Consider the following 22,889-nt stretch of genomic DNA (forward strand, 5'->3'; position numbering starts at 1 on the left):
TATAAAATTATTTTCATTTTGTAAAATTCTTTAAAAATAAAGGATATAATAAATTTTTCATAATAAATTAAATGTTTATTAGAGCATAATATAATTTTTTATGTTATTTTTTATTCTTTGAATAAAAATATTTTATAGAAAAAATTATTTATAGATATTATAATTACAATTATATAAATATTATTTTGTAAAAATAGAAAATAGTTAGAAACATATTTTTTGTTATAAAGAAAAACTGTTGTTTTCGTACCGCCCCGAGCGACCCGAAAAACGTAGTGGTGACAAAACATTTTATTGAATACGATGCCGATAAATCGGTCTTATAAAACATTTTGAGTCGCCGCCCATTATTTCGGTAATGGGACTGTTTTCAATTTTATTTTATAAAAGTGACTCCATTTTAAATCTAATTTTATTTAAGGCCAAATTATTAAAAAGACTGGTTAGGCGCACTAATGCGATTCTAGGTAAGGGAATTGGGTACGCTGGCCCATTGGAAGCCGACGCCTCGAAAAATCGGCCTCTTTTAACCTTACAATTTCTAATTTATTTTAATTAGAAAAGCCAAATTACTTATTTATTTAAACCCAATTCGAATGAATCGAACCGAGTTCTTATATGGAAAATTAATTAATCGTCCCAATCAAATTCAATCATTGCATCCATAATCATCCCAATCATCCAAACTAAAGCAGCTAAATCAAATAAATAAATAAAAGACCCGCTCTTGCCTTATGGTTCAAGGCGGGCCACAAACCGAACCTAAAAATACATTCTACCTGATTCAAAATTTAAACCGAAAACCAAAAACCCAAAATCATGCATAATGACATTTTAATATTCTAAACTTAATTAAATTGCAATCTATTCATAATTCGTCATTTTCGGATTTATTGGGAAAATTAAATTTTATTTTGTACAAAATTTATTATTTTTGAAAGAACAAAAATTGTTTCTGGAACCCTAGAATTGTCGTGTTACGCAGCTGTTCTTTGGAAGAACAGTCGCGTTACGGAGCCGGTAGCTGCGTGACGCAGCTGTTCATAATTCGGAAAACAGAGTACTGGGCATGAAAAACAACATTTTTGGATATGAACATCTCCGTCACGCATCTGCCAGATCCGTTACGGATCCATTAGTTGTGTGACGCGGCCGTTCTAGGTAAAGAAACGAAATTTTGGACATGAACAGTTCCGTCACGCATCTGCCAGCTCCGTTACGGATCTACTGGCTGCGTGACGCAACTGCTCTGGTCCGAGCTCTGTTTTAAATTATTTGTTTAGAGCGTTTTTTTATTCAAACATATTTTAAGAGAACCTAGAATGACCAACAATGAATAGAATACAGTTCAATTAAGATTAAACTACTAAAACAATAATAAAATAAATAATCAATGAAAAAAAAACACAAAAAGTGTAAGGGAATTACCTAATCCTCAGATTGAGGATTGTATATGGCTTTGATGCCTTAACGAACGACGGTTAAGATGCTCCAGAAGCTCCGTCAACAAGGATTTAAATGTTCACTCTTTTCTCTCTTGATTTTCTCTCTTTTTCGATCTTTGTTTTCAATCTAATTGATATCTAATGGCTGTTTTTCTTCAAAGGAACTCAAAGGAGTCTCTAGAGAAAAACCTAGCCGCAAGTGTATTTTTTTATGCGCCTTTTTTTTTAATCCCCCTTTCGCAGCTGCCAAAAAGACAAATTTATAGAGGTAGGGCAACAGAGCATAGCTGTTAGCTGCGTGATGCAGCTTTCTTTTCGGACCACAGCCACTTGTGGCATGTCATCATATTGATGACGTCATACAAATAGGAGCTGCGTGACGCAGCTGACGGTGTCGTCTTGCAACTGATAGCTGCGTGACGCAGCTCTTACGCAACCAGACTCTCAAAATCAATTTAATTTAAATCTTTGGCTTAAAAGACTTCTAGATAGCATTAATCTTCCATTCCACATCCTCATATCATCATTGGATCAGGCGGGGGCATAGAAACACGCGTCAATAGTTTTCCTCCCCTCCACTTTATCATTAATTGTGTAAACGATTAATGTTAAAGTGGCCCATTGACGCGTCTTCAACATTGGATTGAATGAAGTAGCTGTCTTGATCATCTGGTCATGTCCAAAGCCCAGTCTAATCGGCTTTGTTGGCTCCAGTCGGATCGGTGACGATCTCCAAAACTCGGTCTAATTGGTTTTGAAGATGCCTCCTCAGCTCAGTTTAATCGACTTTAGAGGGTTTGGCTATGTCCAAAGCTCAATGTAATCGGCTTTGTTGCTCACCTCCTCAGCTCAGTTTAATCGGCTTTAGAGGGTTTGGTTGTGTCCAAAGCTCAGTGTAATCGGCTTTGTTGTTCACCTCCTCAGCTCAGTTTAATCGGCTTCGGAGGGTTTGGCTGTGTCCAAAGCTCAGTGTAATCGGCTTTATTTTTCACCTCCTCAGCTCAGTTTAATCGGCTTCGGAGGGTTTAGCTTGAAAAATTTTCAAGAAAAGAGAGCAATTTCTGTGTACAAACAGATCTTGCTTTTGTTAGATGTTGGAGCATCACATGCCCCCATGCATTATTAACCATAAACTTTGAAATTTGAAATCTTGCATTAGGGCAAAAGAGTATATTTTTGCCCCTAGTCTGGAATTCCATCCCGAGACCAAAAAATATTATCTTTTCAGCAAACCTTGAAAACTTTATCCATTGCTAAAAAAATTTTGAAACTTTAGCAAAGAAAAAATTTTGTTAAATTTTTCTAGTCCTAAATTTTCAAGTATACTTTTCCTAATGCGGTGTTTGAAAGAAAAACTTACCTGAGGGTATTTGATGATTTTGATGATTTTGCCCCCTGTGTGGCGAGTAGATGAAATTATTGAAGTATACGAGCCACACACCCACTCTAAAGTGCCTAAATAAGCCGACTTGGGCTTTGATGGGTTCTTGGTGGGCTTGGGCCCATTAACCCTTTTCCTTTATAAATAACCCTTTGCTTTTCATTCTTTTTACATTCGGTACGCGGCCTCTTCAATTTCTTCTGGCACCAGGCTCCGATTTCCTGATTCGACACAATACCAACGCGATGCGCGGTTTCCAGAGTGAGGTAAGTAATTTACGTTTGAATTTCTTGCTTTTTGTGTTGCTCTGGGTGTTTTGTGAATGAATTGTTCCAATTTTTACTCTGTCTGCTCGTCGACAGTGGCGTCACGCAGGAGAGAGTTGCGTGATGCAGCTGTTCTTATGTGAACAGTTGCGTGACGCAGCTGTTCAAAGCTGCGCGACCCTGTTGTCTCTGAACTTTGATTTTGACTCTTTTGCGCATCTTGATACCTTATTTGCTGCCTTGGAATGTGATGCCATGTTGAATCCGGCTCATTTAGACCCTGTAAGCTCATAGAAAAACACAGGAAATAGGGTAGATTAATGTTAGGGTTTGTTTTCTTACCTTTCGGCAGGTGCGTCACGCAACTGTTCTATGGACGAACAGTTCTGTGACGCAGCTGTGAGACAAGGGACGCAGCTCCTTGACAAGCTGCGTGGCGCAGCACTGTGGTTGCGTGACGCGACTACAGTTGCGTGACGCGACTGTGTCTGATCAGAAACTTGAATGCTTTATTTCTTGCAATTAAAAACAAATAAATGTTAGCCTGACCTTTTATTTAAATAAATCTCTTACCTAGGTCGATCTGGGCAAGGCCCGAGTTGGCGGATCTTCTACTGATGCCTCTGCCTTCTGGGATTTATTGGACCCCCCAATGCGGTCGAGAGTTATCTCTGCTGGATTCGGTGATTATGCATCGGGCCTTCGCTAGACTCAGCCCCGGTTCCCACTTGCCATGCGCTACGCATTGATGGAGCGGTGGAATGACTGTACACATTCTTTTATTTTCGGCTTCGGAGAGCTGACGTTGACACCAGCCGATTTCACTGCGATTACCAGGCTTGGATTTGATGGTGACACTATTCCTTTAGACGACCGGTACCAAACGGCTGCTTTGGGAGCCGAGCTTGTAGCTACCCTGCTTGGTGTTACTACACGCACCAAGTACACCTCGCAGGGCTATGTCTCCTATGAGGTTATGTATAAATTTTGGGCTGAGCGGATCCGAGTGAGATTAGCAGCTTGGAGGGAGCTACCTGTGGATGTTAGGCCTGCGGCCCCAGCTTACACTAGAGAGGAGAGGGACCAGGCAGCGAGGTCCTTCATCTTTTACATTATCTCTTCCCAGCTTCTCTGCACCTCCCAGAATAAGGGAGATCCTGCTGTTTTGGCTTGCCTGCGGGACTTGAGCCTTGTCAGTACCTTTGACTGGGCTTCCCTTGCGTTGGCTCATCTCTACCATGGTCTGGATGTATGGACCGAGGTAGTGGTGAGTCTAACTGGCAGTTCCTCCGCCCACTCGAGGTAAGACACCTATCCTTCTGAATTCTCTTCCTTTATTTTCCAATCACTCAAATTTACACTCAACTGTTTGAATCTTGTCACAGGTATGGGCATATGAGTATTAGATCTATCCTGGGGGTCCTGAGAGTGATACTCCTGCTGAGACTCGACGGATTCCCCGATATTTGGTTCACCGCTATCATACTAACACCATTTTGGAGGATTCGTACCACTGGCGGTGCTACCTTAATGACAGGGTGTTGGCTGATGTAAGTACAGAGAATCTTCTGAGTAGCATCTCCTCTCTTTTTTTTTTACTACTTATTCTGCTGACTTTTCTGTTTTGCAGCTCTTGTTGACTCCATGGGAGGGAGATGCTTGGACAGCCTATGCCCCTCGAGTCCGAGCGGAGGCCCTTACCCGGTCCAGAGTCTTACTTCAGGGCTAATGGGTGAACCGGTATTATTTGGGAGAGAGGGTCCTCGAGATCCGTACTGCCACAGCCCAGAGGCGAGTGCCTATTGCTCCCCCTCGCCACATGTGTACCTTAGATGGGATGACACCGGAGGACAGGTTCCTGGAGTATGGTGGCTTCCCAGCTGATGATTACCTGGTGCCTGGCGATTATGCCTCCTATCTCTCCACTCAGCTGAGGACCAGACTTCCAGATGTCTGAGAGTACTCTCAGGTAACTCTTTTATCCTCACCATTTTTTTTCCAACACTTTGACCGAGTAATTAACTGGATTTCTCTGACTTATTACAGGATAGGACGAGGCATCGGACTCCTACTTTCTATGAGGTGCAGGCTGAGGTTGGTGCTCCTACCGAGCCTACAGGTGTTGTGCTAGGTGATATCCCTTTCCCTCCGAGCATGGAGGTTACCTTGGATCCTTCTCTAGGGCTTAGACCGACCCTTGCTATTCCTATTGATCTCAGACAGGCTCCGCCACAACTACAGCTGGATCTTGAGCATGCCACACATGTAAGTATAACAATGAATTTACTAAGTCAGAAATTTTTACCTGGAGGATTCTTTATCGAGTGCCTTCCTTCACTTGCATGTGCCTGCTCAGAGGTATCAGGAGCTATACCAGAGGTTCTGCTTCGCTCGAACCTACATCGCCAGATTGTATCCGGAGCGCCACGAGATGGTATGATCCCTTTACTCTTGGCCTTTTGCTTTGTGTACTTCTCTCACCCTTTTCCTTTTTTTATTTCACAGGAGTTAGAGATTGGCAGGCTACGGAGACATCAGGCTCGTCAGGTCGCTGCTGTTTCCCGTCTCCAGATGGAGAATGACAGGCTTCGCACTAGACTGGAGGTTGAGGGGATTCCTTTAGATCCCTCAAATGAAGGGGAGGATGATGATGATGATTCTTCGTCTGACGATGCTCCACCACTTCCACCATCTTCTGTCAGGCAGGCGGCAGTTGGTCCTAGCCGGAGATGACGTTAGGCTTCTCTCAATTTTTGATTGCATTTTTTTTTATATTTTGTAGCTCCCTTGAGCACGTTACAGTATTTTGTACATTTCTTTTACATTATTATTTACATTTCTTTTGAGACTTTACTTTATTCCTGCATAAAGAAAACAAAACCACAGAAACGAAAAAGGAGGCATCCCACTCACTTATGAGAGTGGTCCACCTTGTTAATGCGGGCATAAATGCCCATCTACATTGTTCCAAAATTGACAAAAGACAATAAAACGAGAGTTAAGCAAAACCACATAAATAAAAAGGATTTACACTTTTGAAAAAGATGGGGTGACCATTTTATCACCTGCAACATTCAGAAAGAGACAAAATATGCAACTCCCTCATGTATGCATTGTTTTCCATCCAAATCCCCCGAAAGGACACGAAAACATCCTTTTTGTGATTTTTAATAAAATATTTTTATTTTGGATGCGGTGCCGATAAATCGGTCTTATAAACAATTTTGAGTCGCCACCCATTATTTAGGCAATGGGACCATTTGTATAAAAATGACTTCATTTTAAACCTAATTTTGTTTTAAGGCCAAATTATTTCAAAAAGATTGATCAGGTGCACCAATGTGATTCTAGGCAAGGGAATTAGGTACGCCGGCCCGTTGGAAGCCGACGCCCGGAAAATCGGCCTCTATTAACCTATGATTTTTAATTTATTTTAGTTAGAAAAGCTAAATTATTTATTTATTTAAATCCAACCCAAATGAATCGGACCGAGTTCTTATATGGAAAATTATTTAATCATCCTAATCAAATCTGATTATCACATAACAATTATTCAAGTCAAAGTAATTAAAACAAAGCAATTAAACCAAATAAATAAAAGACCCGCTCTTGCCTTATGGTTCAAGGCGGGCGACAAACCGAGTCAAAAATATTAAATAAAATAAATAAATGACCCGCTCTTGCCTTATGGTTCAAGGCGGGTAACAAATCGGATCCAAAAATATATAAATTGATTCAGAATTAAATCCATAAACCAATAAAAATAAAATCATGCATAATTATTATTTAATACCAAAAATATTATTAATGAATATGCAAATTAATCTTAAATATAAATAAATCAACAAATTTACTCCCAAACATTTAATTATTATTTTTTGTCTGAATATGCAAATTGTTAATAAATCTACAAATTTAATTTCATTTTTTTATTTGAATATAAATTGTAAAATTCATATAAATAAACACATAAAATTACATTTTAGTATTTTAAGTTTAATTAAACTGTGATATGTTCATATTTGGGCATCCTCAGATTTATTGAAGAAATCAGGTTTTATTTTGTGCAAAATTTATATTTTTTTTATTATTTCTGGAAAAATTTGGATGAACAGATATTGTTCATCGATGAACAGCTGCGTGATTTTTGCCCAGAATTCATTTTTAAGTGATTTTTTTACATTATTTCTTATTTAAATGTGATTTAAGGACATATAAAATGGCCAAATATGAACAGAATACAATTTAAAGAAGCTTAAATTACTAAAACCACAAAAATATAAAAAAAATACAAAAAATATGTAAAAAAAAACAAAAAATTTTAAAGAAATTACCTAATCCTCAGATTAAGGATTGTAAATAGATCAAATGTCTTAACAAATGATAGTTAAGATCTCCAGAAGCTTTGTTTCCATGGATTGAAGTGTTCTTTTTTATCTTTTGATTTTTTTTTCTCTCTTTTTATGGTTTGATTCACCTAAAATTGATATCTAATGCCAATTTCTCTTCAAATCAACTCATAAGAATTTTTTGGAGAGAAATGTGGCAGCACAGTATATTTTTTAGGGTTTTTGCCGTTTGTGGAGTTGTGAAGTTGTGTGAAAATTGTAAGAAAAAGATGTATTTATAGAGCTAGATCAGGACACTGTAGTACAGCTACTGTAGCACGGACACTGTAGCACGCAACTCTCTCTCTCTCTCTCTCTCTCTTTTTTAATCCTTGGATTGAAAGGTTTCTAGATAGCATTAACCCATTCATCCTTGTGTCCTCATCGGCTCAGGCGGGGCATAAAAAACACGCATCAACATGCATGAACCTATTTAAATGCTTGGGATTTTATTCATAGTTTTTCTTTATCGATCCTTCCAAGGAAACCATCGAGAAAATAGCATTTGACCTTCTTATCGCCGTCTAAACGAATCCAACACTCAGGCAGGACCATCAGCCAAACATCTTCAAAACAAATGAGCAAATGCTGACCATATAGGCAGAGAGGAAGGTCTTGATTATCATACCCCAGAAACAAAAGGAAAGAAAATTTTGAAAATCAAGCTCTTTATTGATCTTACTTCTTTCAACATCATACAGAAGTAAAGAGAAACTACTTTAATACAATAGTCGTTCATTCTAACTACTCATTCGCCTATTCTCCTTCTAGTCAGGTTGATGGCATTGAGCAACCGGTCGCAACTATGTCACGAATGCATGGCATATATTTCGCATTTAAACTAAGCACCATGCGTTAATCTCAAAAAATTTTCTTCTTTTTTTTTTTTTAACTCTAACTTTTGCCTAGGCCACCCTTTACGGGTTTTCAACCTTGCGAGCTCATTTCTTACCTAGGTCGCCCTTTCGGGTTTTCAACCTAGCCCATTTTCCCTTTTTTCTTTTTTCTTTTTTTTTATAATCGAAATCATCCTCTCAGACATAGAACCTTTTCATCTGGTCTTGATTAACGATCCGATTAAAAGGCTTCCCTTCCGTAGTGACCAACTCAGCGGCATCCTTGGCCAATAGCTTCTGGATTCTGAATGGTCCATGCTAGTTGGGTCTGAATTTCCCTCCAGGATGACGCCTGCTTGGAAGTGAAAACCATTGTCTGTAACTATGTGATGAGGAGCACCATAGCGACAGAAAATGTTCCGCTCGATAAATCTAGCCACCTGTTTGGCAGTCAATGAATAAAACAGACTTTTGAAAAACTCACTTTCGGCTTTTTCTCTTTATCATTTTTTCCTTTTTTTTCTTTTTTTTTTTCAATATCATATTATTTTTTTATTTCATCATCATTTTTTCCTTTTTTTTTGTCCGTAAAGGAATAACATCCCATTCTTGCAGCACTGTCGATCAGAATATCTATATGTGGAAGAGGGAAGTCATCTTTGGGCGAGGCTTTGTTTAAATCTCTGTAGTCGACACAGACTCTTAGTCTCCCATCCTTCTTGAGCACAGGGACTATGTAACGCCCCATTTTTTGGTGTCTGAAATAGTAAGTTATCGGTCTGTAAATAGTGCCATCGGTCCGGGAATAAGTATTATTTTGGTCCGGAAAAATTACTATCTATGTGTTATATTTTATTTAATATTTTTGGAGTATGTATATATTATTTTTATGGGTAGAAAGTAAGTAATGAATATTTTTTGGAGAAATTAGATAATTAGTGAATAGTGAATTATGTTGTTATATTAATTAAAGAAATTAGAGAAATTATTTTTATGGAGTAAATTTGAGATGGTGTTATATTAATTAAGGAAATTAGAGGAATTATTTTTAAGGATTAAATTTAAGAATTTTTATGGAGATAAATAATATTTTGAAGGAATTTAATTTGGAGAATATTTGTAGCCATTAGATTGAATTACATTGCTCAATCCTAGCCATCCAATTTTGGTGAAAGGACCAAATTACCCTTTAGTCAACTCCATTATTTGAGCAACATGTTTTCTTCCTCTTCCTATCCATCTAACGTGAACTTCTTTCTTCTTCTCCTCCATTTTAACTTGAGCCTCTCTTTCTCTTCTCTTTGTTTTCTTCACTTATACTCGCTAAATCCACCAATTTGACACCATTCAACTTGATCTAATTAATCAATCTTTGAGATTAAAGCTTGAGAAATGATATTTGGTGAATAATTTCAAGTAATTTGGAGGACAAAGGGTGGAGAACTTCCTACCAAAGACAAGGGAAAACTAAGGCATCAAGAGTCTTATTTAAGCTTGTTAGAGCTTATGTTTAAGGTTAGTGTTCATAAACACTCTTACCTTGTTTCAATTTTTGATTTTGTGAAGTTTATACTATTTTGTGAAAATTGGGAATTTGATATGAAATGATTTGATTATTGAACTTTGGTGGTATAAATGTGTTCTTAGGAGATTTCTAAGCATGCCTATATGTTGAATTTATGAGGAAAACATTTTCTTCTTCATCCTCCAAGAGTGGCAGAACCTATTGATTAATAAGGCCTTAAGTTTTCTTGTTATTATTTGTGGATTTATGATCTTAAGATGATATTTGATGAGTATTTACTATGTGGTAGAAATCTCTACCTTGTATATGATTTAAGTAAGCTGAAATTAGGAAAAAGTGTTATTGGGTGTGATTAAGGACTGTTTTTCGATCCCTTGCATTTCCCATTAGTGTCTGAGTCCTTCATGAAAGTTGTAGGTCTGCTCCTTAGCTTTCCAACCCATCCTCTTGTGTCCAATTTGGATATATATAGCTCAACTTATGGCTGAAACACCCAAACTGACTCTGTCATGACGGGCTATATGCAGCACTGAATTGAGTGCCCCTTTTGACCACTATAATGATAAGATTATGTTCTGAGTTCTTCATGAGAGTTGTTGCCCTGTGTCTTGAGACTTCTCTGGTTTTGGATTGGTTTGATTTGAGAGTCTGGATAAGTAGGAATTTGATAAACATTGGAATTAGTTCTGCTGAATCAGGTCTGGACTGTTGGTCTGTGTTCCTAGCTTTTGTTTCCTACCTTCAGATTGATCTGGGTTGTTGTCCCTCCATAATGTTTGTAGCATTTTGTCTTAGCTTTCTAATGAATCTAATTTCATTGAATTTGGAGATCTATAACTCAAAGTATGTCTTAAAAACCCAGCAAAGGTCAAGGTTATATTAATGCTGAAAATTTTCTATGTCATGAATCATAGGTTTATTTGGATAAATGAAGGTATGAATTATGTGTGATGAAGTTCTTTCATTCTTTGTATCCTTTAAGATTTATTTGACAAAAATAAGACATAAGTTTGAAAAGTGTTGTTGTGGATATGTTTAAATGGATATAAATTGGAAAGGTGTGAAATTGATTTAGATAATGCATGATGAGGGTTGAAATTGATACTTTTGTGCATAAGAGTTGTGTTAGCATGCTTGATTGGAGAAGGAAATTCCTCCCCTTGGTACCACCTTGGTGTAGTAAAGCTTACTTAATTATTTTATATATATGATATAAATATGATTATTTGATAACTTTTATATGTTTAGAGTTTTAACAAAGAAATGGGTATTTAAGGTGTATGTGCTTTGAATTTTGAATAAGGAAAATATGATTTTACATGATAAGAAATTTCTTATGATAAATTTCATTATGACTTTAAGAAAGTTTTAAAAGAAAAGGGATTTATGATAAATTTCCTATATTAAGTAATTATGTTTAAGTATATGAGTTACTTAAGTTCTAAAGTAAGCTTACATGTATGATTTCATATGATAAGAAATTGTCTATGTTAAATAATTATGTTTAAGTATGATTCTAAAGTAAGCTTACATTATGAATTTAGGAAGACTAACGAAGAAGACAAGTTTTCTGATAAGTGATATGAAGTAAGAATTAAAATAAGGATTTTGGGCTCTAATATACTTAGTGTGAATTTGATGCGTGATTTGATTTTTATTCTGTCTGATGAGCATGCTCGGCATTTGATGCCATTCTGATAAGAAGCTATGATCATATGCTAGACACGTGGGTGTCTTCTATTCCGTTAGGGCGGACGCGCTCTATATGTTCTGAATCTGTTGGCAACCTAAGGCCATTCTGAATCAGTTCTGAAAACCTATCTGCTTCTCTTTCTCCTAAGTGTATGCGAGCCCCATGGAAAATATCTGTAATACAATTAAACGAATGAGATCATGTAACATCCCTTCCCGGTCCACCCGTTAACCCGAATGAACCGAGCCGAGACGCTACAATCTGGTTGAACTTATATCCTGTCATGCTGATATCATCCTGTATGCTAAATATGAATACAAAACACTCCCAATTAAAATTTCAGACTTCCAATATCTCCAACTAATCATCACAACACAATAACACTTTATATATCTTTTCATAACTATATAAATCCTCAATAGCATTTAATATCCAGCAATGAATTGCATTCATTATATATCTCAAGTCTTCATGACCTAATCATACCAACTATAGTAAAGTATGTCATATTCAATCATTTCCTCCAAATACTTACACAAAAATAATTACATGCTTCAATTATATTTCCAATCACATAAGCTCTAACAAATGTAATAACTATACATGCCATAAATCTTAATACATGCCATAATTCTTAATTATACAACTCTCAATCTACTACTCCCAAATTAGTCACTTCTGCTTTGATAGTACTCTTCAAGTCTTCAAGTAGCAACCACGATCTTCAACCTACGCGTGATAAAAATCGACGCGCTGAGTATAGAACTCAGTGGTGCTCATAATTCACATACTTAACAAAGTGTGATGGCAACTAACTTAAAATACAAATTTCATAAAGCATTGATAATCATAGAATCAGTAAATTTCAATATAAATGTCTCTTTATAGCAACAAATAAACTTCTAATTCATAAACATAAATAATTTAGTTCTAATTATCTCATAACTCCTTTACGTGAACCTTTAATCACACCTATCATGATCTATCATGATCTTACCTGCTGTTCATTATGTTGTATGAACGAAATCAATAAACATGGAAGAATACATAACAGTATATTTTCATTGTCTTACTTGCTATTCATTATGCTATATGACTTATGCACTTTTAGTCATATCATATAAGTTATGATTAATAATATCTTATAACTGTATGGCTCCTTAAAAAAATTAAATAAATAAACTTGTAAGCATATATAGCATTATACTTTCATGATCTTACCTGGTGTTCTTTATGCTGTATGAATGCTGCAACTTTTATTAAAACTCAGTGAATATCGCAACGAATAAAGAAACATATAAACACATACATATGTAGAAACAAACATGTACTCACATATGGAATGTAAGCACACATATCATGATACTTTCATTTTACCTTGATGATCTTTCTTGCTGTTTAGTATACTGTATGATTCATGCAATGTTATGTCAAGATATCTGTATGGCTCCATAAGATTATAGTGAAACCGAAGTGATAAGAAAAACAGTATGAAACTGGATGAAACTGTATGCTTGGCTGCTATGGCCTATATAATCATATCCACTCAACGGCGTGTAGCTGTTGACGCGTGTTTTTTATGCCCCGCCTGATCCAATGATGATACGAGGATGAATGGGTCAATGCCATCTAGAAGTCTTTTAATCCAAGGATTTAAACAAAAATAATAATAATAATAATAATAATAAATAAATAAATAAAAATGAAAGAGAGCTGCATCATAGTTACGTCGTAGCTGCATCACGCAGCTACTGTAGCTGTGATGCTGATTAAAAAAAAAGACGCGTGCTACAGTAGCCGTGCTACTGTAGCTAACGCGTGCTACTGTTGCTACAGTCCTAACCTAGCTCTATATTCTCACAACTTTTACATTTTTTACAGGGGCTTCACTCTCTACACACCACTCTTCACACACTACTACACAATCTAAAAATCCTAAAAATACTCTGCTGCCATATTTTCCTCCAAACACTCTTGTGAGTTGATTTGAAGGAAAATTGCTGTTAGATATTAATTTTAGGTGAATCAAAGTATAAAAAAAGAGAAAATAACAAAAAAATTAAAAAGATAAAAAAAAAATGCATCAATCCTTAGAAACAAAGCTTCTGGACATTCGATCCATTTACAATCCTCAATCTGAGGATCAGGTAATTTTCTTAACATTTTTGTATTTTTTGTTTTACATATTTTTGTGTTTTTTACATATTCTTGTGATTTTAATATTTTAAGCTTCCTTAAATTATATTCTGTTCATATTTGGCCATTTTATGTGTCTTTAAATTACATTTAAACAAGAAATAATGTAAACAAATACTTAAAAATGGATTCTGGACAAAAATCACGTAGATGTTCATCCATGAACAGTAACTGTTCATCAATTTTCCCAGAAATAATCGATGAACAGTAACTGTTTGTTCAATGAACAGTAGCTGTTCATCCATTTTCCCAGAATTGATTGATGAACAGTAACTGTTTTGTTCATCGATGAACAGTAGATGTTCTTAATTTTTCCAGAAATCGATACTATTCACACACTGCTCACACACTATTCAGTATACTGTTCATCACTGTTCATCACTGTTCATCCGATTTCCAGAAATAAAAAAATAATATAAAAATAAAAATAATAAATTTTACACATAAATAAAATAAAATTTAATTTCTTCAATAAATCTGAAAATGGCCAATTATGAACAGATCACAGTTTAATTAAGCTTAAAATACTAAAATGTGATTATATTTGTACGAATTTTATTATTTTTGGTTGAATGCAAAAATGAAATTAAACTAAAAATAAAAAATTAAAATGTGATTCAGATATTAAAATTATGTATGGCTTTATTTTTATTAGTTTATGGATTTAATTTTTGATTTGATTTATATATATTTTTGGATCCGGTTTGTTACCCGCCTTGAACCATAAGGCAAGAGCGGGTCTTTTATTTATTTGATTTATTCTTCGGTTTGTCGTCCGCCTTTAACCATAAGGCAAGAGCGGGTCATTTATTTATTCCATTTAATATTTTTGATTCGGTTTGTCGCCCGCCTTGAACCATAAGGCAAGAGCGGGTCTTTTATTTATTTGGTTTAATTGCTTTGATTTAATTGCTTTAATTTGAATAATTGTTCTGTGATAATTAGATTTGTTTGGGACAATTAAATAATTTTTCAAATAGGAATTCGGTCCGATTTATTTGGATTGGGTTTAAATAAATAAATAATTTGGCTTTTCTAACTAAAATAAATTAGAAATCATAGGTTAATAATAGAGGCCGGTTTTCCGGGCGTCGGCTTCCAACGGGCCGGCGTACCCAATTCCCTTACCCAGAATCGCATTGGTGCGCCTGACCAGTCTTTTAAAATAATTTGGCCTTAAAACAAAATTGGGTTTAAAATGAAGTCATTTTTATAAAAACGGTCTCATTGCCTAAACAATGGGTGGCGACTCAAAATTGTTTATAAGACCGATTTATCGGCACCGCATCAAAAATAAACACATTTCATCAAAAATCACAAAAGGATATTTTCGGGTCCTTCGGGGGGATTTTCGGCGAAAATAGATTGGCGACTTCACTAATTGGGTTTAAAATGAAGTCATTTTTATAAAAACGGTCCCATTGCCTAAACAATGGGTGGCGACTCAAAATTGTTTATAAGACCGATTTATCGGCACCGCATCAAAAATAAACACATTTCATCAAAAATCACAAAAGGATGTTTTCGGGTCCTCCGGGGGGATTTGGGCGAAAACAGATTGGTGACTTCACTGGGGATTTAGCCCGCTAATCTCCGGTTATTTTTTAAATAATTAGTTGGTTGTGATTAGGAATTAACTCTAAAAACCTATGTCTTCTAAAAATTGTAAATAAATTTGGTTAGAAAGCCGTTGGAAAATTTTTAATCGTCCGTATATGTTTAATTGCTTTCCTTTTCTTTCTAGGATTTTTTTGCATTCATACCGCATTTCTCTCTTCTCACCTCATTCTACCCATGCTACCCTTCGGTACTGGTGTTAAGTTTGACGGTGGATCTAGCCTAAACCATGCGATTTAGGTGCATCCATCCGAGAATTAACATTACTACCAACCGCAAGCCTAGTACCTTAAAGGTGCGTCAAAAGGAGTAGGCCCAACAAAGCCCGAATCCTGTTTGCGGAACCCAGACTTTGTTAAGCCCAATAAGACTAAAGCCAATGCATATAGTTAAAAAAACCTTAGTTACTTCCCCTAAGGTGTACCCGATTCTATTTGCTGTTGTTATGCCGCATTCATTTCCGAGAGTTTGTATCGTCAATCTCAAAACCCCCTGTTGGTTGTCGAGATTAGACCAAATCCTAGGAAACAGATGTCGGAATTTATACTAACAGAATTCGTGTGGGAGAAATAAGGTTGGAAGGCATGCATTTCCCAACTCCCGTTCCCCTGTATGATATAAACTGTACATATGTTGTGACATTCATGCATCATGTAATACTTTTTTTTTCAGCCATTCATTAATAAGAGCCAATTTCTGGTATGGACATTTGATCTTGATTTTGAGAGTGGACCTCTAATTCGTTTTGAATAACATAATGCAATTGTTTATAGTGAATTGATACCCTAAAGAAAAGGAAGTTATAAGGGGTTGAGATTCCTTTGAATTTTCACATTTCTGGCATTATTTGAAAATGAGTGTGAGATTGCAAAAAATAAAAAAATAAAAAAATTGATTGTAATTAGTTAAAAATAATATCCTGCTTGGGACTATTTGTTCCAAGGCAAAAATTAAGGACACAAAAACAAAAAAATATAGTAGATAATAAACAATGTTCCGCTTGGAAATTCTTTCACTCCACGGCAAAAATTAGGGACTTGAGAGAAAATAGCCGACTGTAAAATCCAAAAGGGACAGTCGACGACAGATAATTCCAGAAATGTGCAAGTACAAAATAAGTTATTGCCATATTATTCATGCCAAATTTTGGGTCCAGTCGTTGAAATCAAGATCTTATTTCCATACTGATCATTAGCACATTAGAATTGCATCCCTCATCCTATGTGCTTTTATTTTTCATGCATACATACAGAACCCCCTTTTAACTCAGGTCCTTTTTCAGTCAGAATTGATCCACCCCGAGAAATTGCTTTGAGAGTTTGGCACCGACGCCCTGGTCAACGTTTGGTCAGAATAACCCTAATCCCCGAACCTACTCCAGTCAACTCTGTGAATTATTCAAGTTCAGATCTAGCAGAAATGAGTGACAATACTCTGAATGAGACTGGGTTTTCTGAAGCCCAGATAAGAACTATTGCTCAGATTGTAGCCGCTGCTCTCGCCCAAGATAGGGCCCAAAATCAAACTCCTCCCGCTTCAAGCAGTCAACCAGCGGTTGAAGAAAGACAAATTCCAGAACCTGTGTCAGACAATCAGGCTACGGTGGGAAACACTGCCCTTATTGAGAATGATGTGCTCAAGCAACTTGCCGATTTGAAAGAAAGGTTTGACAAAATGGCAGCAGTAAAGGAAAAAGACCCAGTCACCAATTTCCACATAACCGAGTATGTTTTGCACCCAACCAGTTCGGCCTCATTTAAAACATTCAAGCATACCATATTCGAAGGAGACAATGATCCTCGTTCTCACCTGTCTGAATTTCTCCGAGTCTCTCAGATGAACCGGTACAATGAGGAAGATGTTTTGCGAGCATTCCCGCAAACATTACACAAGGACTATAAGAGGTGGTATGATGGTTTAGATGAGGAGGTTCAGAAGAATTGGATCAAACTGCAGACAACTTTTCTCAAGCATTTCAAGACTGATGAGAGTGATGAATTCAGTTTGCGCGATTTGGAAAGTTTAAGACAAGGGAATGATGAAAGCTTTTCTGATTACTATAGGAGATGGAGAACAAAGCTATACAGGGTTCAGACAAGGCCGAAGGATAAAGAATTGATCAGAATCTTCAGTAGGAGCTTGTTACCCTTCTTTAAGGAGAGGATGTTAACCCAACCTCTCACTGACTTTGCTCTAGTTCAAAGCGCTGGATTGAACATTGAAGAACTGTACAATGAAGAGAAGAAGAAAAACCGAGGATTTGGCAATTACCGGTCTTCCTACAGTGATCATAACAGAAATGCTGGTCATGCAGCTACAAACCAGTCGGGGAGTAGCGATATAGTTGGAGCTGTGAAGGAGAAAGCGCAAAGGGAGTTCACTGATTTGGGCAGACCTTTGAGCAAGGTTATACGGTCCTGTATCAAGAATGGTATACTGTCAAAGTTACCCATTAATCCATCCAAGCCAATTCTGGGCAAGTTTATTGACCAAAACTGTGAATACCATCAGTGCAAAGGACACTCTACTGATAATTGCTCCAGGCTCAAGTATGACATTCAAAACTTGATAGATAGTGGGAAGATCACCAAGCCTCCCGTGCACAAAAGTTAGCTGTGATGGGTGAATTGAACAATCCTTTAATCATGCTTTTTGTTTTGCTGAATGTTGTTTTAAGAACAATGTGGATGGATTTTGTTTACTATTTTAATCAATGGAATGAATTTTGATTACTTATTTTCTTATTTCTCCTGATTGTTATGTTTATGGCATTGATTATACCATACGCATATTTGGCATAAGTGCATTGCATCATTTTGCATTTCACCTAAGCACCGTCGAAAATCCAAAAAAAAAAAAAAAATAGAAATCAGATCAGACTTTAAGCTTGAATTCAGAAACGATTCCCAAAAATCATTCAGAAGCCTTCGTCTGCAGTTATGCTGATACGCCGGGGATCGATAAGTCAATTGCAAGACATGTCATCCCTACTGATTCGAATATCCGGTCAGCAAAACAGAAAAGGACGGGTCCGACCAAGAGTGGCAAAACAAGACGAAGGCTGAAGTTTAGAAATAGCTAGAAGCAGGTTTCTCAGAGGTGGTGCATCACCCTCAGTAGTTAACAAATATAGTCCCTTCGCTCAAAAAAAAAAAAAAAAAAAAAAAAAAAAAAGGATGGGAGACTACCAGCCTATATCGACTGTAGCCTCGCCCAAAGATGGCTTCCTTCTTCCACATACAGGTGTTCTGATCAACAGTGCTGCAAGAACGGGGTGAATTCTATTACAAAAAAAAAAGAGAGAGAAGGGACGAGCTGAAAGTGAATCTTCCGACCACAAAAACAAGAGAAGGGAAGAGCTGAAAGTGAGTCTTCCAACCAAAAAAAAAAAAAAAAAAAAAAAAAAAAAAAAAAAAAAAGAGAAAAGTTCGTTTTATTTGTTGACTGCCAAACAGATGGCTAGGTTCATTAAGCAAAGCATTTTCTGTCGCTATGATGCTTCTCATCACATAGTCACAGACAATGGTTTTCACTTCCAAGCAGATGTCATCCTGAAGGGAAATTCAGACCCAACTGGCACGGATTGTTCAGAATCCAGAAACTGTTAGACAAAGATACTACTGAACCGGATCGTTAATCGAGACTAGATAAAAAGGCTTTTATGTCTGAAATGATGATTTCGATTAATAAAAAAGAAAGGGCTAGATTGAAAATCTGAAAGGGCGACCTGGGCAAGAAATGCACTCGCTAGGTTGAAAACCCGCAAAGGGCGGCCTAGGCAAAAGTTGGAGTTAAAAAAAAATGAATGAAATGACAATGAAAATAAAGAATAAATATAAACAAAAAAATTTTGAGATTAACGCACGGTGCTTAGTTTAAATGCGAAATCTGTGCTATGCATTCGTGACATATTTGCGACCAGTTGCTCAATGCCATCAACCTGACAAGAAGGAGAATAGGCGAATGAGTAGTCAGAATAAATGACCATTGTATTAAAGTAGTTTCTCTTTACTTCAGTATGATGTTGAAGGAAGTAAGAGCAATAAAGAGTTTGACAGCAATAAAGAGCTTGATGGCAATAAAGAGCTTGATTCTCAAATTCATCTTCCCTCTTGTTTCTAGGGCATGGTTGTTGATTATAAGACCTCCCTCCCTGCCTATATGGTCAGCATTCGCTCATTTACGCTGAAGATTTTCCACTATTGGTTTTGCCCGGGTATTAGATTCTCCCAGACAGCGATCAGGAGGACGAATACCATCTTCTCAGTGATTTCCTTGGAAGAATCAATAAAAAAAAAACCATCAATAAAAATTCCTAACCCTTAAATAGGATCATGCATACATAAAGAAGTTGCATATTTTTATCTTTTTCTGCGTGTTGCAGGTGATAAAAAGGATCATCCCTTCTTTTTTTCAAGAGTGTAAATCCTTTTTGTTTACGTGCTTTTGCTTAACTTTTGTTTCATTGTCTTTTGTTAACTTTGGAATAAAATTAATGGGTATTTATCCCTGCATTAACAAGGCGGACCACTCTCCCAAGTGAGTGGGATGCCTCCCTTTTTTGTCTCTGTGGCTTTGTTTTCTTTGTGCAGGAACAAAGCAAAGTTCAAAAGAAAAAAAAAAGAAGAAAGAGAAAAGTTCAAAAAAAAAAAGAAGAATGGAAAAAAATAAATATTTCGGAGTCAGTGTGCGGCTCGTATACTTCAACAAATCCATTTACTCACCACATAGGGGGCCAAGATCACCAGACATCCCCAGGTAAGTCCTCTCTCCACACCGCATCAGGGAAAGTATACTTGAAAATTTGGGACTAGAAAAATTTGGCAATTTTTGCTAAAATTCAAAATTCTTTGCAATGGATAAAAATAAAGTTTTCAAGGTTATCTTAAAAGATAATATTTTTGGTCTCAGGACGACATTCCGGACTGGGGGCAAAAATAAAATCTTTTGCCCTGATGCAAAATTTCAAATTTCAAAATTCATGATTATCAATGTATGGGGGCATGTGACGTCCCAACATTTAACAAAGGCAAGGTCTGTTTGTACACAGAAGTTGCTCTTTCTTTTCTTTTGAAAATATTTTCAGGTCAGCCAGTGATGATTTCTCAAAGCCGTTTAATCCTGCCAAGCAGTGATGGTATATTACGAAGCTGACCAAGGTAATCTCTAAACCAAACACTTCGAAGCCGATTAAACCGAGCTAAGGAGGTGGACAAAGCCGATTAAACCGTGCTTTGGACCAAGTAAGATCTGTATGTCTACAGAAATTGCATTATGCAAAATCTGTTTTTACACAGAAATTGCTCGTTGACCTCACAAAGCGAAATCTGTTTTTACACAGAAATTGCTATTTGGTCTCATCTGTTTTTATACAGAAGTCAAGCAAAATCTGTTTTTACATAGAAATTGCTCTTTGACCTTGCAAAGCGAAATCTGTTTTTACACAGAAATTGCTATTTGGTCTCATCTGTTTTTATACAGAAATCAAGCAAAATCTGTTTTTACACAGAAATTGCTCTTTGACCTCACAAAGCGAAATCTATTTTTACACAGAAATTGCTATTTGGTCTCATCTGTTTTTATACAGAAATCAAGCAAAATCTGTTTTTACACAGAAATTGCTCTTTGACCTTACAAAGCAACATTTGTTTTTACACATAAATTGCTAGTTGGTCTCATATGTTTTTATACAGAAATCAAGCAAAATCTGTTTTTACACAGAAATTGCTCTTTAACCTTGCAAAGCGAAATCTGTTTTTACACAGAAATTGCTATTTGGTCCCATCTGTTTTTATACTGAAATCAAGCAAAATCCGTTTATATACAGAAATTGCCCTTTAGTCCCACCAAGTGAAATCTGTTTGTATACAGAAATCGTCCTTTGGTCACACCAACAATGATGGTGCATTTTAAAGCTATTTGGATTTTAATTCTACTAATGTATTGCAAAGTTGATCTGTTTCTACACAGGAATTGCTTTTCTCAACAGAACCTTGGACGTGGCCAGATGACCGTTGACGCTCAAATCTATTTCTACACAGAATGCTGATATAGTTCGACTGGAGCCTTCAGGTCAATTCAATCAAAATCCTTCGAGCCAGTCAAACCGAGCCTCGGAGGTGTCTTCAAAGCCAATCAAACCGAGCTTTAAAGAAGATTACCAGATTGAAGGCGCGTCAGTGGACCACTTTAACATTGATTGTCTATACAATTAATGATAAAGTGTGGGGGCAAACTGTTGACGCGTGTTTTTTATGCCCCGCCTGATCCAATGATGATACGAGGATGAATGGGTCAATGCCATCTAGAAGTCTTTTAATCCAAGGATTTAAACAAAAATAATAATAATAATAATAAATAAATAAATAAATAAAAATGAAAGAGAGCTGCATCATAGTTACGTCGTAGCTGCATCACGCAGCTACTGTAGCTGTGATGCTGATTAAAAAAAAAAAAAAAAAAAAAGACGCGTGCTACAGTAGCCGTGCTACTGTTGCTACAGTCCTAACCTAGCTCTATATTCTCACAACTTTTACATTTTTTACAGGGGCTTCACTCTCTACACACCACTCTTCACACACTACTACACAATCTAAAAATCCTAAAAATACTCTGCTGCCATATTTTCCTCCAAACACTCTTGTGAGTTGATTTGAAGGAAAATTGCTATTAGATATTAATTTTAGGTGAATCAAAGTATAAAAAAAGAGAAAATAACAAAAAAAATTAAAAAGATAAAAAAAAAAAACGCATCAATCCTTAGAAACAAAGCCTCTGGACATTCGATCCATTTACAATCCTCAATCTGAGGATCAGGTAATTTTCTTAACATTTTTGTATTTTTTGTTTTACATATTTTTGTGTTTTACATATTTTTGTGTTTTTTACATATTCTTGTGATTTTAATATTTTAAGCTTCCTTAAATTATATTCTGTTCATATTTGACCATTTTATGTGTCCTTAAATTACATTTAAACAAAAAATAATGTAAACAAATACTTAAAAATGGATTCTGGACAAAAATCACGTAACTGTTCATCAATTTTCCCAGAAATAATCGATAAACAGTAACTGTTTGTTCAATGAACAGTAGCTGTTCATCCATTTTCCCAGAATTGATTGATGAACAGTAACTGTTTGTTCATAGATGAACAGTAGATGTTCTTAATTTTTCCAGAAATCGATACTATTCACACACTGCTCACACACTATTTACACACTGTTCACACACTATTCAGTATACTATTCACACACTGTTCATCACTATTCAGTATCCTCAATAGCATTTAATATCCAGCAATGAATTGCATTCATTATATATCTCAAGTCTTCATGACCTAATCATACCAACTATAGTAAAGTATGTCATATTCAATCATTTCCTCCAAATACTTACACAAAAATAATTACATGCTTCAATTATATTTCCAATCACATAAGCTCTAACAAATGTAATAACTATACATGCCATAAATCTTAATACATGCCATAATTCTTAATTATACAACTCTCAATCTACTACTCCCAAATTAGTCACTTCT

At 36.1% G+C, this 22,889-nt stretch overlaps 1 protein-coding gene across 2 annotated transcripts; it reads left to right on the forward strand.

Moving 5' to 3' along the window:
• The first annotated feature begins 228 nt into the window (after positions 1 to 228).
• Positions 229 to 5,945, forward strand: LOC105650304 (uncharacterized). Of its 2 annotated transcripts, none has more exons than XR_016319906.1 (6): positions 229 to 4,394; positions 4,478 to 4,642; positions 4,723 to 5,061; positions 5,139 to 5,357; positions 5,449 to 5,526; positions 5,598 to 5,945. XR_016319906.1 is itself a non-coding variant. In XM_089718713.1 (6 exons), the coding sequence occupies exons 4-6, from the start codon at positions 5,247 to 5,249 to the stop codon at positions 5,823 to 5,825; spliced, it is 417 nt and encodes a 138-aa protein (XP_089574839.1). In that variant the 5' UTR covers positions 232 to 4,394; positions 4,478 to 4,642; positions 4,723 to 5,061; positions 5,139 to 5,246; the 3' UTR covers positions 5,826 to 5,945. The 2 variants fall into 2 exon arrangements, 1 of the variants encoding a protein (XP_089574839.1); XM_089718713.1 differs by having other exon boundaries at positions 232 to 4,394.
• Positions 5,946 to 22,889: the final 16,944 nt, after the last annotated feature.

The sequence above is a fragment of the Jatropha curcas genome, chromosome 3, assembly GCF_041381405.1.
Source record: "Jatropha curcas cultivar XTBG-Jc1 chromosome 3, XTBG_Jcur_1.0, whole genome shotgun sequence".
Taxonomy (NCBI): Eukaryota; Viridiplantae; Streptophyta; class Magnoliopsida; order Malpighiales; family Euphorbiaceae; genus Jatropha; species Jatropha curcas.

What these genes read in the sequence shown, in the direction of transcription:
- LOC105650304 (XM_089718713.1), top strand. Translation starts at nt 5,247, where the DNA reads ATGGAGGTTACCTTGGATCCTTCTCTAGGGCTTAGACCGACCCTTGCT. An exon ending in ATCTTGAGCATGCCACACAT is followed by an intron (nt 5,358 to 5,448) that starts GTAAGTATAACA and finishes GTGCCTGCTCAG; the next exon opens with AGGTATCAGGAGCTATACCA. An exon ending in ATCCGGAGCGCCACGAGATG is followed by an intron (nt 5,527 to 5,597) that starts GTATGATCCCTT and finishes TTTATTTCACAG; the next exon opens with GAGTTAGAGATTGGCAGGCT.